This window comes from Papaver somniferum, chromosome 9, assembly GCF_003573695.1.
Source record: "Papaver somniferum cultivar HN1 chromosome 9, ASM357369v1, whole genome shotgun sequence".
In the NCBI taxonomy this organism is placed as follows: Eukaryota; Viridiplantae; Streptophyta; class Magnoliopsida; order Ranunculales; family Papaveraceae; genus Papaver; species Papaver somniferum.
In genome coordinates this window covers 174074141-174088776 of record NC_039366.1, presented here as the reverse complement: position 1 = coordinate 174088776, position 14636 = coordinate 174074141, and the positions used below count along the sequence as shown (strand labels likewise).

Here is a 14636-nt window from a genome sequence, read left to right as displayed (position 1 = left end):
CCGATCCTAAGCACATGCAAAAATTCTGAAATTAAAACAACATTTATTCGGCACAAAACTAATACAACCATACAAGCCGATCCTAAGCACATGCAAAAATTCTGAAATTCAAACAACATTTATTCGGCAAAAAACTAATACTACCATACAAGCCGATCCTATGCACATGCAAAATTTCTGAAATTCACAAAACATATTCGGCACAAAACTAACACCATCGAATAAGCCGATTCTAAATATAAGTCTCCGTGTCACTAAGTTCGGCTCAAAACGGATTTCAGATCTACGCCGAGCCGTTCATATGCACTTTCAGGGTTCAGTTCCAAGAACAGCTCGGCGCACATCTAACATTTGTTTTACGCCGAACCATACCCTGTAACCGCCGCAGAACACATGATTTTGACGAATTAAATCGACCAAAACAATCAAAAACATCAAATATGAGATGGGTTTGTAGAACTAACCTTCTTATTCTCATTTCCGGAGTTGGTTCTTCTTCAATCTCTTCTTCCGGTTGATTTTGTGGTTGATTTTGAGTTTGTTCTTCACTCTCTAAATCTTCTTCTTCATCAATAGGTTGTTCAATCGATCGATTTGAACGAGATACTGCCTTACGACGACCCATTATATAGATGAGTTTAATCGTCGATTAAAGTTTCATGAATCGACAATTAAATTTCCGCGATGAAAAAAAAAAAGAAAGGGAAGGGTGAATGAGTTCGGCTGTGGAGAGGAAGAAGAAGAAGGTGAATGAAACTGATTTTAGGTATAGTTGATTATAGGTTTTGTATTAGGATTAGGGATAGATTAGTAGTAATTTAAAGGATTTAAGGGCATATAAGTAATTGAACCACCCCATAGGGTACCCCTTATAAGGTCACCCAAGTTAGGACTAGTGCTTTGTATGCCTAAGAAGATTTTGTCAATGCCCAAAATGAGGGTTCAAAAATAAATGCAGTAATAACGTGCCCACAGGAGCGTCCGTAAAAACGCGATTTGTTAGGGAAGAAAGTGATAAAAAGAGAGAATGCCGATTAGATTTAGTCAAACACCACCTCCATTGCTTCAAACCCTAACCCTAATTTATACAACTTCTTCTTCTAAGACAAAGAGGAAGAAGAAGAGAAATTGTTACCAAACATTCTTAGTTCTTTCGAATTCATAATTCCCCTTAATTCTCAGAGTTAGAGAGGGTATTTTTTTGATTCTGGAGTGTAACAGATAAGAGGGGTTTAAGGTTTTATTTTATTTGAGTAATGGAAGGCAATTCTGGTGGTAACGATGTTGAGTTACTTTGCAAAACACTACAAGTAGAACATAAATTGTTCTACTTTGACCTAAAAGAGAATCCTCGTGGTCGTTACTTGAAGATCTCTGAGAAAACTTCTGCTACTAGATCGACTATTATTGTTCCTGTCAGTGGCATTGTTTGGTTCTTAGATCTCTTTAATTACTATGTTAGTTCTGATGAACAAGAAGGATTAAGCAAAGAATTGCAACTTGATACCAAGGTTGCTATTCTAATACTTTCAATTGTTTCTTGATTTACAGCTTTTATTTGTTGTTATAAATTGTTATAAAGCTTAGTTGTTAAAGATTGTTTTTTTTTTTTTTTAGGTTTTCTTCTTTGATGTTGGCGAGAATAAAAGGGGGAGATTTCTTAAGGTAAGTCAATTTAGCTTGCAATTTACCTATATTTGAGAGTTTGGTGCATGATTATCTGATGCTGTGCTGACTTGTTGTTGCTCTCATGTTTACATGAATGAATGGGTTAGAGCCTTTTCACTATTACAATTGCTGCACTTTGAAATTGCTGTATTTTCAAAATACCATGAAGTAATCGAGTTACGGTGGTTTTGCATTGGTTAAGGTCGTAGTTGTTAAGTTACAAAGAATAACTTTAAATAGAATCTTGAAAATGTTTTCAGAGTTGCAGAACTACACCAATCTTTTCCCCAGAAAAGTTTCTTTCTGTTTTCTGATAAAGTAGAAAAAAATTGTTACAACTTACAAGAGATTAGAAAGAAAAGCTTTATCCACTGTTGCCTACTCTCTGGACATTTGAAAGGTGTTTTAGTTTTGTAGGGAATATTATTCGTATGCGATTTTGATTTGTAATTGGATTCCTTTGGAGTCTGTTAAGAAGGCAAAAGGGCTGTGAATATTTGCATGCTCTAGCAGTGGGGTGAAAATTTGCAGTTCTATTACATCTCTTTTTATGGCGGGCTTTAACTACAAATAAATTTTAAAATGAATCTCTTTAGAGTTTGGCTTTTTCTTATTTGTATCATATCATGCTAATATTCACTGCAAATCGACCACAACTTCTTCTTTTTTTCTTTATTCATGCGGCCTTCAAATACCAGTCACATGTTTGCTTACAATTACTCGGGGTTAATTTCCATAATCAAGCAACGCGTTCACTGAATATTTTTTGTAGTATTGGACCATTGGTAAAGTTAATATCTGTTTTTACATAACCATGGTAATCCTTGTGATAAAAAATCCTGGAATGCCAAACTGAGTTAAATTTGTCTGATCACAAATTTCCCTTTGGTTAGTTATACACATCTGACATATCATCATTCTCAAGTCATTAACTCATTCCAAGTGTGTGGAGAAACAGATGGGCTGAATAACTTACATCGTATTCTGGTTGCCCTAGTTCACTTTTCCCATCAGACTGAGAGTTGCGTGTTTTGGTTTTTGGCAGGTTTCGGAAGCATCAGTTAGCAGAAACCGTAGTACGATTATTGTTCCAGCAGGAAGTGCAAGAGATGAAGGATGGGTAGCATTTAGGAACATTTTGGGAGAAATCAATGAAGCTTCTAGGCTTTTTGTTCTACCTAATCAGGTCTGTCTCTCTTTCTCTCTCTCTCTCCCTGACATACAAATGCAACCATAGTCATTTCTGAGAGTCTTATGTGTTTTCCCTTTCCTCTGGAAGCAGACAAATTCTGAACCCTCAGAGTGCCTTGCAGGCCTTTCAGATGATGTGGGTGCTGGCTTCATAGCTGGCCACAGTAGTCAACCTGCTACAGCATCCAAAATCAATGTAGCAGATAGGCCACTTGAATTACCTCCTCAAGGTGACCTTGGAAACCTTGGGATTTCTAAGGTAATCAGAGCTGATCAAAAAAGGTTCTTCTTTGATCTTGGAAGTAACAACAGAGGCCATTTCTTGAAGATATCTGAGGTAAGTGGAAGTCCGTGTCTTGTTAGTTATACCAATTTTCATTATTATATGCATATATAACATCTGTTAATTTTTATGCTTGGGGTCCAATTTTCTTACTAACAAACTAATTGATTTGAATTATGGCTTGCAGGTTGCCGGGTCTGATCGTTCATCTATTATTCTGCCTCTCTCGGGTCTGAAGCAGTTTCATGAAATGGTTGGCCATTTTGTGGAGATCACCAAAGATCAACTTGAAGGCCTGACAGGTGCAAATGTCAGGACAGTTGAGCCTCCTCCCCAGAGATGAATCAAAGCCCATATTACGATTCTGGATTTTGTGACAATCCCTGTCAAGTTAGGTGATTGGTATATTTGGATTAGATTGCAGATTGTGCTCTGTTAGTGTTCCACTATGAAATCTTTTCGTTTCGTTTTGTCTTCTTGGTTCCTCTCTTCTGCTGTTCCCACTTATTTATAAGATTTCAAAAGCTATGAAATAATTTCTCTATTGACTTGAGTGTTGGAAAAATTGGTGTTGTGGGTCTGCTAAGTTTATCACCAAGGAATAACAAAATCAGAACATACTTAAAATCCCCTTGTAATTAATTCTTGCACATTGGTATCATTGAACAATTGGATTCTTGCTTGGTGTTGCATATTCAAATTTATCATCTGATGGCTGTGTGATTACTCAATTGGTAGAATTTTGCTGTACGTTTTTGTTTTAAAAACATTTATTATGCTGCCCGGTGTACAGGAAGCCAATATTTTTATTAACTAATAGTTAATAAAAATTGGAGCTGATCTTGTAATTCAGTTCATTATTTATTCGTAGACTAATTGGAAGATGGAAGACAACTTGAATGGATCCAACAGAAAGTGCTGAATCTGGGTTCTCATTTCTGGTGTGAACTTTATGCCAGCAGTTTTGATCAAAACAAACAATGGCAGTTACTGGCTGCCGAGGCTGTCTAATAGATGTAGCATACATTCCTGTGGAGACGTTTTTCACCTCGTGCTATAATTTTTTTAACCGTCCATAGATTGGGATCATAGATGCCATACCAACAGCATCATCGTCAATCCTACTCCTACCACAAACAAAGAGATTTATAGGCCTTCCTTATCTACGTTTAAGAAGCAAGAAGAAAACAACCTCTGTGGTTATCCCATATGAATTTCAACTATTTGTCCAACCTTCACACAGGTAAAATATGAATAACGTCCTTGGTCTTGTGTATTTCTTTTTCCTTTTTCTTCTTTTCATTGTAATTAGAGTGCTCTACATATTACAGTAAATATCCTCGCGCAGAGGCAGTCAGGCAGGTATTATATGAACTTACACATATGGGGATTTAATGAGATAGGGTCTATGTCTAACAACTTACAAGGTGCCAAAAAAAAGTGCGGCGCTCAAAATTAGGTGGTCAAATGGATGCTTCAGTTGCTTGTTCAGCCAAATGCTTGTCCTCCGTAGAAGGAAGAAGTAGCTCCGTGTCTCCAAGATTTGGTCTCTCTCTTAGTTGCTCTTCAGCGGATACAGAAATTGGTTTCTGTTTCGGTATATAATTGAAGGAGAGATCTCTATTTGCAGACAGAGCTAGGAGCTCTGATTCCTCCAAGCCTTCTGCTGGTCCCAGACTGCACCTTTCTGTTGTGTGTTTGGCTAATGCATCTTTGAATTTCTTGATCTGTATGTATCATTAGAAAAGATAAATCTTAGATCAGATATAACAGGTTCTGTTTTTAATTAATTTGTTATAAGCTGGTCAATATCTTAGATCACATGTGTTAGAAAATGCTTCCTTACAGTAGCATTCGTGCAACTGAAGCTGCAGAGACGACCATTAGCTCCTCTATAAAACCGAAAAAACGGAAGAACATGCACGTTAAGAGTATAACACATTGATTTATGTTCCTCATAATTTACTTGAAGGAATAGAACATCTTTGTTCATTTCTGCAAATTGTATAATCTGTAAACAATTAAAATAAAGAAAATATATTCCATTCAATAAAATCTTCTTCAGAAGAAAGTTCTATGAAATCATGAAGATACAAAGAATGAGTTTTCTTTTGTATGTTTTTTTGGTTTTGAAAAGCTTACTTTTGGATGAAGAGATCTGCAACCTCCACAACTCGGAGAAAAGAAATCTAATATCACCAAATTATCTCCTGCATTTCGCAATGAATCCACAAGATCTTGAGCAGAAGTTATCTCTTTCATGTTAGGTTCATATCTTTTCTCCCACCACTTCTGAGGAGATTTACTAAACCGTAATTTGTTTTGCAAATTCCTTCCCTAAGAACACAAATAATGAAACCAGAATCAATTTCCCAAATCTTACCTCTTAACAATAAATTCAAAGAGATTGAAATTTTTGCATACCTGTACAGGTTGGATATATCCTTTTCTAGGTTCTTTCTCCTCTAGTTGCAGAACTATTTTATTCCCAATACCATCACTTTCCATAGAAGAATTGAATCTAAGAGATGAAAATACTGGCATAGATGATGACCGCCTGTGTGAATATGAGATACATGAATGATTACGAGGAGACGAGGGAGAAAAATTTACAACATCAGCCATGAATAATGAATGATAAAAAAACGTAAATGATTCAAAAGAAAAATCAAGAAAACACTTGAAGGTCAAACAGAAAACATCCAGTTGAGGTAATGAAATGAAAGACCGACTCCGACTTTGCTACAGAATATAATTGTAGCAAAATCGGATTCAGAAATAATAATACAGAAAGAAGAGAATTTTTTCAAAGCCCTTTTATTGCCTTCTTTAGAAGTAAAGGAAAACAAAAAAAAAGTTAGTTGAAAAATTAGTTTATACCGAATTTACCGGTTTTGTTTCCTTTCTCAGAAACTGATATTGTAGCCCCACATAAAACTTGGGTCGTATGATCCGGACTTGGTAGCTTCTCCAGTGAACAGAGATTTTTGCACCTGGTTACCGAGGCACATGCTCTTTTTACTTTTCCTTTTCATCGGATAGAGCTGAACAGTCAAGCGGGTGAGGCTAACCAGCCCTGCACGCATATGAATGGTATTTTACCCATCCACTGTTTGAGAAGTGCTGTCCATGAAGTTTTACCCAAAAATTATTCTGCATTGTTCTTCTCTAGTTTGACAAACTCAGACTTAGACCAGGAACTTTTGAAACATTTCTCTCATCCATTATTTTCCTAATCATTTCGGCATCATCGAATCTTCCGGCGCCAGAAAAGGCATTAGACAAAAGAACATAATCACCACTATAATCTTTTTCCAATTCAAATATTTTTTTCATTACTCTCTCACTCATCTCTGCATTTCCATGATAACTACATGCACCTAAAAGTGTTCTCCATATTATTACATTAATCATCTCTGTTGGAATTTCCATGGCCATTTTTTCAGCTTCTTCCAACATTCCAACTCTTCCAAACATATCAACCATACAACCATAATGCTTAACATCTGGAATTATCTGATATACGTTAACCATCTTCTCAAAAAACTCTCGACCTTGTTCAATTAGTCCACCATGACTACATGCATTCATAACACTCAAGAATGTAACCCTGTTTGGTTTTAAACCTTGTTTTTCCATTTCTTGGAAATGATTTACAGCTTCTTTTGCCTTTCCATGCATAGCTAAACCTGAAATTATGGTTGTCCATGTAATCAAATTCTTTCTGTTTCTTGGTACTTCTTGAAACACTTCGAACCCGCAGTCTATAGACCCGCATTTTACGTAAGTGTCTATGAGAGAATTTGTTACTCTGACATCAGACAAAATGAATCCAGTTTTCACCAAATAAGCGTGAAGAGATTGCAGTAAGTCAAAAGAACTCGTCTTCCAAACTGAAGTAAGGATTGTTAAAACTGTTATTTCAGATGGTAAAATACCTTCAATCAAAGTCATTTGCCGGAAGAGAGTAAGAGCTTCTGTATGTCGATCCAAACGGACATATCCATCGATAATTCCAGTCCATGAAACGATATTCTTACAAGGCATATCGTCAAATATACTTCTAGCAAGATTAATGTCACCCATTTTTGTTAAACCAGTGATCATAACATTCCAAGTAACATGGTTTCTATCGGGCATTTCATCAAACACTTTAATACCTTCAGTCAGACACTCACACATTAAGTACATATTAACCAGAGCTGTCTGAACATAAACCTGAATTTCTAACCCAAATTTGATTACATGAGCATGAATTTGGGTTCCTATAATGGGATTCTGCAGATTAGCACAAGCTTTAAAGAGGAAAGAGAAAGTAAAAGTATCAGATGAAACAGAGGACGAAGGAGTGATTTCATGGAGTATTTGTTTATATAGATTAATAGCTTCTTCGGGGAAAATAGCCTGTGAGTACACTCTGATTAATGTGTTCCAGATGATCAGCTGAGTCTCATCGATCATGGGACTGCGACGATGAAACCCAGATGTAATGAGCTGAGAATGGATTTGAATAGATTGATTTCTTGTCGGGTGCTTGTGTAACAAAGAGATGATATGTTTTTCTTCTAGTCGTCTTGGTTGATGAGAATGAAATTGAGTGCATTGTTTCAGAATTGGATGAGCAATAAATAACTTGATTGATCGAGTTGAAGAAGTAATCAAACTAAACCGAGGTGCTGAATTGATGAACCACAAAAACATGGTTGTATTTCAACTTTCAAATTACAGTTTGAAGTAAGGCATGATAATAACAAACGGAAAATGTCCTTGCTTTTGTTGTTACTTCACTTTTTTCTTGTCTCTGCAGTGGCATTATAATCTGGATACTTGTTACTTAGAGGTTAGCCTCCTACGTTGGGTTGTTTATGTAGCTCTTGAGCTTGCTATTGCCAGTCTCTCTTGGGCTTTTCAACCTTTGCCAATCACATGAAAAGAAGAAAAGATGAGTCAAAAATTTGACACTAAATGGAGTTATGGAGATACATATAAGAGATAACAAAGTTGTAGAAGAAAAACCACTTGTATGTCACCGCTCTTTTCCGTTATTCGTGGTCATGACCAGCAAAAACTAGGATACAAAAGACAAATAGATAGGAAACTTCGGTGATTGTTTAATTAGGTTGCTGCCAGTTACAGAAAGCTTAATCTTCATTTATAGGAAATTGGTATCTGGCAAGGGAGGCTTATAATAACAAGGAAATTCACAATTCTCAAAAGAACTTGACTACGCGCGAGACTGAATCAGAAAAGGTTATACAGCAAGCTCAATCGGGAGAAGTTGGTTCAGGCACCAAAGTAGTACAGACTACAGTATGTACAATTTGAAGTAATTGATTCAGGCAACTTAACAACTCGTTTACTAGAGCCACGCAATGTGGGAATCTCCAGTCTTTAATACTCGAGCTTCCAAGTGTTTAGGAGAGTAAGGCAGTGTGGAAATCTCCAGCCTTCGAGATATATGCATTTGCCTAGAGTTCTCTCCAGTTATGGCTGGCACAAGGTTGAGATGAAACTTTGTAAGCCACCATAAATTGCTTAATATGGTAGCAAAACTTCCAGCTCTTCAGATGAAAAGGGCCAAGCAGAACTAAGTATGTGTCACCAATGACTTCTCTTGCTACCTTCAATTTTGCAGGTAGGTCGACCCTGTAAGACCATCCAAGAGAAGCATATGTTTGACCTTCTTCCAATGAGAAAATCTTCTAAAAGTAGATCTTGCTAACACAGCATAAAAATAGAGATAAGTAACACAGCCGATAGGCTAAAGAGAACTAACCTCGGGCTTTTAGAGTGAATTCAGATTCTCTTTGGCCAGAATTAGTTTGCTTTGACAGCTCCAGGATTACGGCCAAACTGAATGATCATAGGCTTGCCTTTGAACACGTATCCATTTGCTAAATTCTGCAATTCAAATTGTAAACTGTGTCTTCAATGCTTTTATAATCGTGAAATTGATAAATACAAAACACCATGGAACGGTAACTTATTTAAAGCGACCAATTAATGGTACTTTCAGTTAACAAAAGATCAACATGACAACCAAAGATAATATGACACAAGTGAACCTGCGGCAACATAGAAACGGTTCGTTCATCAAATCAGTTTGGATGTTACGTACCAAAGCGTGATTTGCAATATCAACTGTTGGAAATGTCACAAAAGCCTGACCCCTCATTCTTCCCTCCTGAAACCGTAAAAGTTAGAACTGCTTTTAGGGACTTAGATTAAGGCAATAAGAAACACAATCATGATATCAACAAGTGGAAGTATTACTCATGTACTTTGGCATAACCATTCAAATTTTCTGTTCAAACAAACTTCTCTATGACTTAAATTCTACAAGCACACTGCACACACATGTATGTACTAGTTTATGCAAATCCTGGGCTTTTTCTTTTTCATTTTTACTAAGTTTTGACTTCAGGAAGTATCAATCAGGATAATTTGAAGACTGCATTCGCGTTCTGATCAATTCTATTTAAGTTAAAATCAGTGTATGAAAAACTAGCTGGGAATAAAGAGAAAGAGTTAAATGAATGTGAATTTAGCTATCTACCTGCATTAGCTTAATACTCAGACCAGATTTAGCTGCCTCGATACTACCAAAGAATGACCCTGCAGGTGAAACACTCAATCAGGATATCTATTCATCAGCAAAAAAAGTACCAGAGCAAATGATTTGTTTTAAAATCATGGAAACAATTGAATTTCTGAAAGAAGTCGATAGCAGCAATCATCTTATGAAACAAAACAAGAAAAGAAATTGGTGAAATAGTTTATTCTGTTTATTTTTACAGTTGGTTGAGAGAGAGGCACCTGACGTGGGGGAAAGAAACAAGCTAGAGCCTAGAGACAGGTAAAGAAGAAATGAGATTTGGTCGTTACTCAGTTGGTGATGCTTCTTCCTAACTATGATTTATCAATGACGTTCGACCCAACGAGACAGACAAACCCCACATAAGTGACCAACTCTACATCTGAAAATATAAAATGCACCTCAAATCTTCTTCCTTGAGCAAAGGAATAAACAAAGAGAATCACCACATTGGTAATACAGGCAAACAAGACACACTAATAGTTTATAAACATACCAAATATGAAGTAGAAGTCATCCGCGACCACATCTTTAGCCAAGTTTTTGATGTATAACACGGTAGCAGGAACTCCAGCTGAGTAGTTCTGCACAAATGAAAAGTGCATTACTAAAACTGACAAGTAACAACACCCAAGAAATTCCCGTTAATGATAAAGACATCATGGTAAAAAAAACACAGTCCGTTTCCTTCGCTGTATCATTTTGTGATTGTTACAGCACTTCCCACTTGACATTTTTGAAGAAAAACAGCAAGTAGCAATTAGAATGGAACGGACTAAGCCAAACAGAATGAGGCAAATACAATCAAGGGGACAACTTTTACAGCATAATGTAAGACTTTCACTTTTGATACCTTAAACATAGGAAGTGAAAGGATCTCTTCCGGTGGCAACTTTCCAGCCTTGATGTCTTCTGGTGTGGCATACAGTTGTAAGTCCAAGTCCTCTTTGTTTGGTTCAGCCAATTCTGTCATGCCGTCATCGTCATCTTTGACATCATTATGTACAGGTTTGGGGGCAATTTTGATCTACCATAACAAACAAACAATAGACTATCAATTCTTCTGTAAGAAAAGAAGCACGCTGCTGAACAATGATCTTCAAGGGTGAGAAGCTTTACTTGTAGCAATGGGTTTTTCTTTCTTATGATGGGAATCTCCTTTGGAACCAATGTGGACGTTTTAAGTCCAACAGCCTCATGAGCCACATCTTTATCAACAGCTGGGCCTACAATAGCTTCTCGTCTGGGACGCTTTTGACTACGCTTTGGTGCTGTTGGACCCCCAAAGTAGCTCTTCTTATCATTACCACCATCATCCTAGGAATATCAGGTAAGGCAGCATTTTAGCAAAATATATTGCAGAAACTGCAGAGGGTGGAATACTATCAAATTTAATTTCAGGTTTTGACAAATCTTGAGTTTGTACCGACTTTTGGCAGCATTTACATAAATGACAGCTGTATTCATACCATAGCTTTATGTCTTCTTAGAAATATGCACATGGCAAAACAGTGAACACCTAGAGGCTAGAATCATGTACTTTAAGCAGATAAGATACAGAATTCTAGTATGGTCCTCTATATAATGATCACTTTGCTATGCACAATACTCAAAGTTCTTAAATTTATTCTAACGATCAGCTTGGAACACAGATACGTATGTTTGAGAAAATGTTAAGTGCTATGCCAAGTCTCTGATATGTACAACTTATGGAACATAAGGGGTGAAAAAAGAAAAGGTTAACAAAAATATTATAAAAATCACCTCTTCGGAGGACTCCATCTCGGACTCATCACTTGACACATCAGCCAAATGAGGCTTTGCAGCTACAGGCATAGGTGGTGGTGGCGGTGGAGGTGCAGGAATTGAAGTGGGCAAAGGTGGAGTTGGCAAAGCCATGCGAAAAGGAGCTGGAATATTCATTTTGTTCATCAAATGTAGCACCTACAACCAAATGTTCCAAATTCAGAGAAGATAGTATGGTGTGGATTGCTTACTACTACTAAGAAAGATGTTATTGGTTACACTTTGGAGTAGATAATACATATCACCTGTGTGTAAAAGCGAGGTACAGCAATAAGAGCATTCACAATGTTGGTTAGTATGTTCCCATCAGGAGGCGGATAGGCATACCTATAACAGGAAGAATGTTATAGTCCAGATATGGTGACAAAAGAATGCATCGTGTTGGACTACAAGCTTCTAAACCGTAAACAAATCCACAAAAATCAGAAAAACAGTGATGCACATAAATAAGATTTTACTTACTCGAGATGAGGAGGAAATGGGTATTCCACACCAAGTCTTGCAGCTATAGGTTCTCCAATAGGTAGAGAGCCTAAACTAGCACCTTTAGTCACATTTCCAGTAAGGTTGACATCCTTCAGCAAAGACCCAGGAGAAATACTTGAGTCCTTTCCAAATTGTGTTTCGTTTTGTGGATTCTTATTCCCCAATGTCGGCTTGTTAGCTCTTTCAACTGACAAGACTTTCCCTAGAAACCGTAGCCTGAGATTCTCATAATCATCAAGGTCTAGTTAGTTGAACATCATTAGAATTTCCAACTTCCATTTAACAACCAGATAGCCAGGCATGATGAAATGGGTCATAACCAAAATGACAAAATAAAACTTAGTTGCAAGCAAGATAGATGAGTACTTATTGAGTTGACGTTGTGCTTGACATGCCAAAGTTTCATCCTTGAAATCCACAAATGCACAATTTCTTAGCCTACAGAGAAATTGAATAATGGCACAGAATTAATTTTAGCAGACCCATTTGAAGAAGTATGTAATTTTTTTTTGATTTGTAATTAAATAAAATTACCTTCCACCGGAGCAAGGGCGAACAGAGGAAGCACCATAGTAAGAGAAGAGTCGAGAGAGTGTTTCGTGAGGTATAGCTTCGGGAAGATTTCGAACTAAAAGCGTTCCAAACACCGACTGTTCTTCTAGGTTTTGAAGGTTTGGTGTTTGCATCTGAGGAATGTAATGTTGTTGTTGATGCTGCTGCTGCTGCTGCTGCTGCTGCTGATGTTGTTGTTGATGAAAACCAGCTTCCATTTCTCTGAGTCGTATTGAACTTGGGAGAGAGCGAAAACCCTAGATTTCAAATGAATGCTATTATTGGGGCGTCACACTTCAATAGAGGGGCTTCACTTGGATTCTTAATGTCCAAAAAAATGGTTACGGGATATCCTAACACATATACAAAATGTCTAGATTAACCTTTAACTAGAAGTGATTTTATGTCCAGGTTTGGATTAATTCCAACCGTAGAATTTTATTTGCATGTAAATTTACGTCCAGGTTTGGATTAGTTCCAACCGTAGAAGCTCATTTTACGCCCAGGTTTCTTTTAATTCCAACCAGTAGAATCCGATTTTACGTCCAGTTTTATTTCCAACCGCAGAAGTGATTTTACGTCCAGGTTTGGATTATTTCCAACCGCAGAAGTGATTTTACGTCCAGGTTTGGATTAACACCAACCGTAGAATTTTATTTGCATGTAGTTTTACGTCCAGGTTTGAATTAGTTCCAACCATAGAAGCTCATTTTGCGTCCAGGTTCCTTTTAATTCCAATCGTAGAATCTGATTTTATGTCCAGTTTTCTTTTAATTCCAACCGAAGAAGTGATTTTACGTCCAGGTTTGGAATATTTCCAACCGTAGAAGTGATTTTACGTTTAGATTTGGATTATTTCCAACCGTAGAAGTTTATTTTACGGCCAGTTTTTCTTCCCACAAAAACTTTGTCCAAGAATTCACCAAGTATACAACAAAATTCATTAATTTAATTTTTATCTAATTAAATTAAATTAAAATTAACTAAATAAGGGTTGTTTAGTCATTACAAAATTATTTGAGATAAGGGGTTTTTGATATTACTTATGGGTGACCCGTTTTTGTCCTATTAGGTGACGCCCCTCTAATGGAATGTGACGCCCCAATAATAACCTTTTTTCAAATTAAAACCAAGTCTAATTCTTCACAAAAGCTATGATCAATTTCTTCTGATTTCTGAATTAGTTTGATGCTCCTATAACCACAATTGAGATGGCTTTAGCTGAGGAATTTCCAACGCACTGAGGCTTCTGAAAAAAGTGTCGCGCGAAGGCATGACGCAATTACATAGATAATATTATTACTTCACTGTTCGAAGATTGAGTGAGTCCTTGATTTTCTCCGATTACCAACAATTGTGACAAGTTATTCAGGTTTGAATCCCATTGGCTGCCACAATGCCACTCCTAGGTACTGTCCCTAGCTTGGCCAACTCCTTTACAAGGAGAAAGTTATTATTGGGGCTGCAAGGATTTGGGTTCAGGACTGCATAGAATTTAAAATATCCTAAATATGGGTAATTTTTTTCCCCCAAAAAAGAGGGAATGCCTCAAGCTTTTTTACATTCGATTAAAAATCGGACGAGCTACATAGCGCGTTATATAATTGACTCGGATATTGTTGACAGGTTTAACATGATCAATCAGGCAACATTCATCTACCAGAAGAAATAAGATTTCAGAAGATGGTAGGCTTTGAAAAAGTCCTAAAAATTATCCCCGGCAACGGCGCCAAAAACTTGGTAGGCTTTGAAAAGGTGTAAAATTATCCCCGGCCAAAAACTTGGTGGACCCGGAGATATGTATAAAAATTAAGCGTGATAAAAACTGGGGCCTACAGTAATACCGCAAGTGCACGGTCGTCGGTTGTAGCTCGTGCAAGTACGGGTCGATCCACAGAGATCGGGTGTGTTTTGGAATGTTTCTAGCTAATTTAGGTTCCTAGATTTGCTTTGGGCTTAAAAGCCTTTTGGAAGTGTTGGGCTTAATGTACTATTGGGTTTGTTCTCAATAAAAGGAACTGAGCTTGGGCTCAGTTTGTTCTTTGAAATGCAAAT

The 14636-nt window shown here is 37.1% G+C and overlaps 4 protein-coding genes across 5 annotated transcripts; 1 reads left to right on the top strand and 3 right to left on the bottom strand.

Moving 5' to 3' along the window:
* Positions 1 to 1038: 1038 nt before the first annotated feature.
* Positions 1039 to 3820, top strand: LOC113310257 (transcription factor Pur-alpha 1-like). The gene is made up of 5 exons (XM_026558867.1): positions 1039 to 1511; positions 1618 to 1665; positions 2714 to 2854; positions 2951 to 3196; positions 3330 to 3820. The coding sequence occupies exons 1-5, from the start codon at positions 1257 to 1259 to the stop codon at positions 3483 to 3485; spliced, it is 846 nt and encodes a 281-aa protein (XP_026414652.1). The 5' UTR covers positions 1039 to 1256; the 3' UTR covers positions 3486 to 3820.
* Positions 3821 to 4391: 571 nt separating this feature from the next.
* LOC113310258 (thioredoxin-like 1-2, chloroplastic) lies at positions 4392 to 5957 on the bottom strand. Of its 2 annotated transcripts, XM_026558868.1 has the most exons (4): positions 5567 to 5949; positions 5285 to 5479; positions 4989 to 5153; positions 4392 to 4869 (listed from the first exon to the last, which is right to left on the bottom strand). In XM_026558868.1, the coding sequence occupies exons 1-4, from the start codon at positions 5765 to 5767 to the stop codon at positions 4606 to 4608; spliced, it is 825 nt and encodes a 274-aa protein (XP_026414653.1). In that variant the 5' UTR covers positions 5768 to 5949; the 3' UTR covers positions 4392 to 4605. The 2 variants fall into 2 exon arrangements, with proteins under 2 accessions (XP_026414653.1, XP_026414654.1); XM_026558869.1 differs by lacking the exon at positions 4989 to 5153 and having other exon boundaries at positions 5567 to 5957.
* A 95-nt stretch (positions 5958 to 6052) lies between these two features.
* On the bottom strand, positions 6053 to 7977 carry LOC113307982 (pentatricopeptide repeat-containing protein At1g09220, mitochondrial-like). The gene has a single exon (XM_026556448.1). The coding sequence runs from the start codon at positions 7841 to 7843 to the stop codon at positions 6311 to 6313; it is 1533 nt and encodes a 510-aa protein (XP_026412233.1). The 5' UTR covers positions 7844 to 7977; the 3' UTR covers positions 6053 to 6310.
* A 365-nt stretch (positions 7978 to 8342) lies between these two features.
* LOC113308655 (U11/U12 small nuclear ribonucleoprotein 65 kDa protein-like) lies at positions 8343 to 12849 on the bottom strand. Its single transcript, XM_026557118.1, has 12 exons — positions 12564 to 12849; positions 12396 to 12467; positions 12006 to 12245; positions 11789 to 11870; positions 11502 to 11681; positions 10857 to 11054; positions 10591 to 10764; positions 10234 to 10321; positions 9699 to 9757; positions 9261 to 9326; positions 8919 to 9043; positions 8343 to 8788 (listed from the first exon to the last, which is right to left on the bottom strand). Exons 1-11 carry the CDS (start codon positions 12797 to 12799, stop codon positions 8960 to 8962), a joined length of 1479 nt encoding a protein of 492 aa, XP_026412903.1. The 5' UTR covers positions 12800 to 12849; the 3' UTR covers positions 8343 to 8788; positions 8919 to 8959.
* Between the last annotated feature and the right edge of the window lie 1787 nt (positions 12850 to 14636).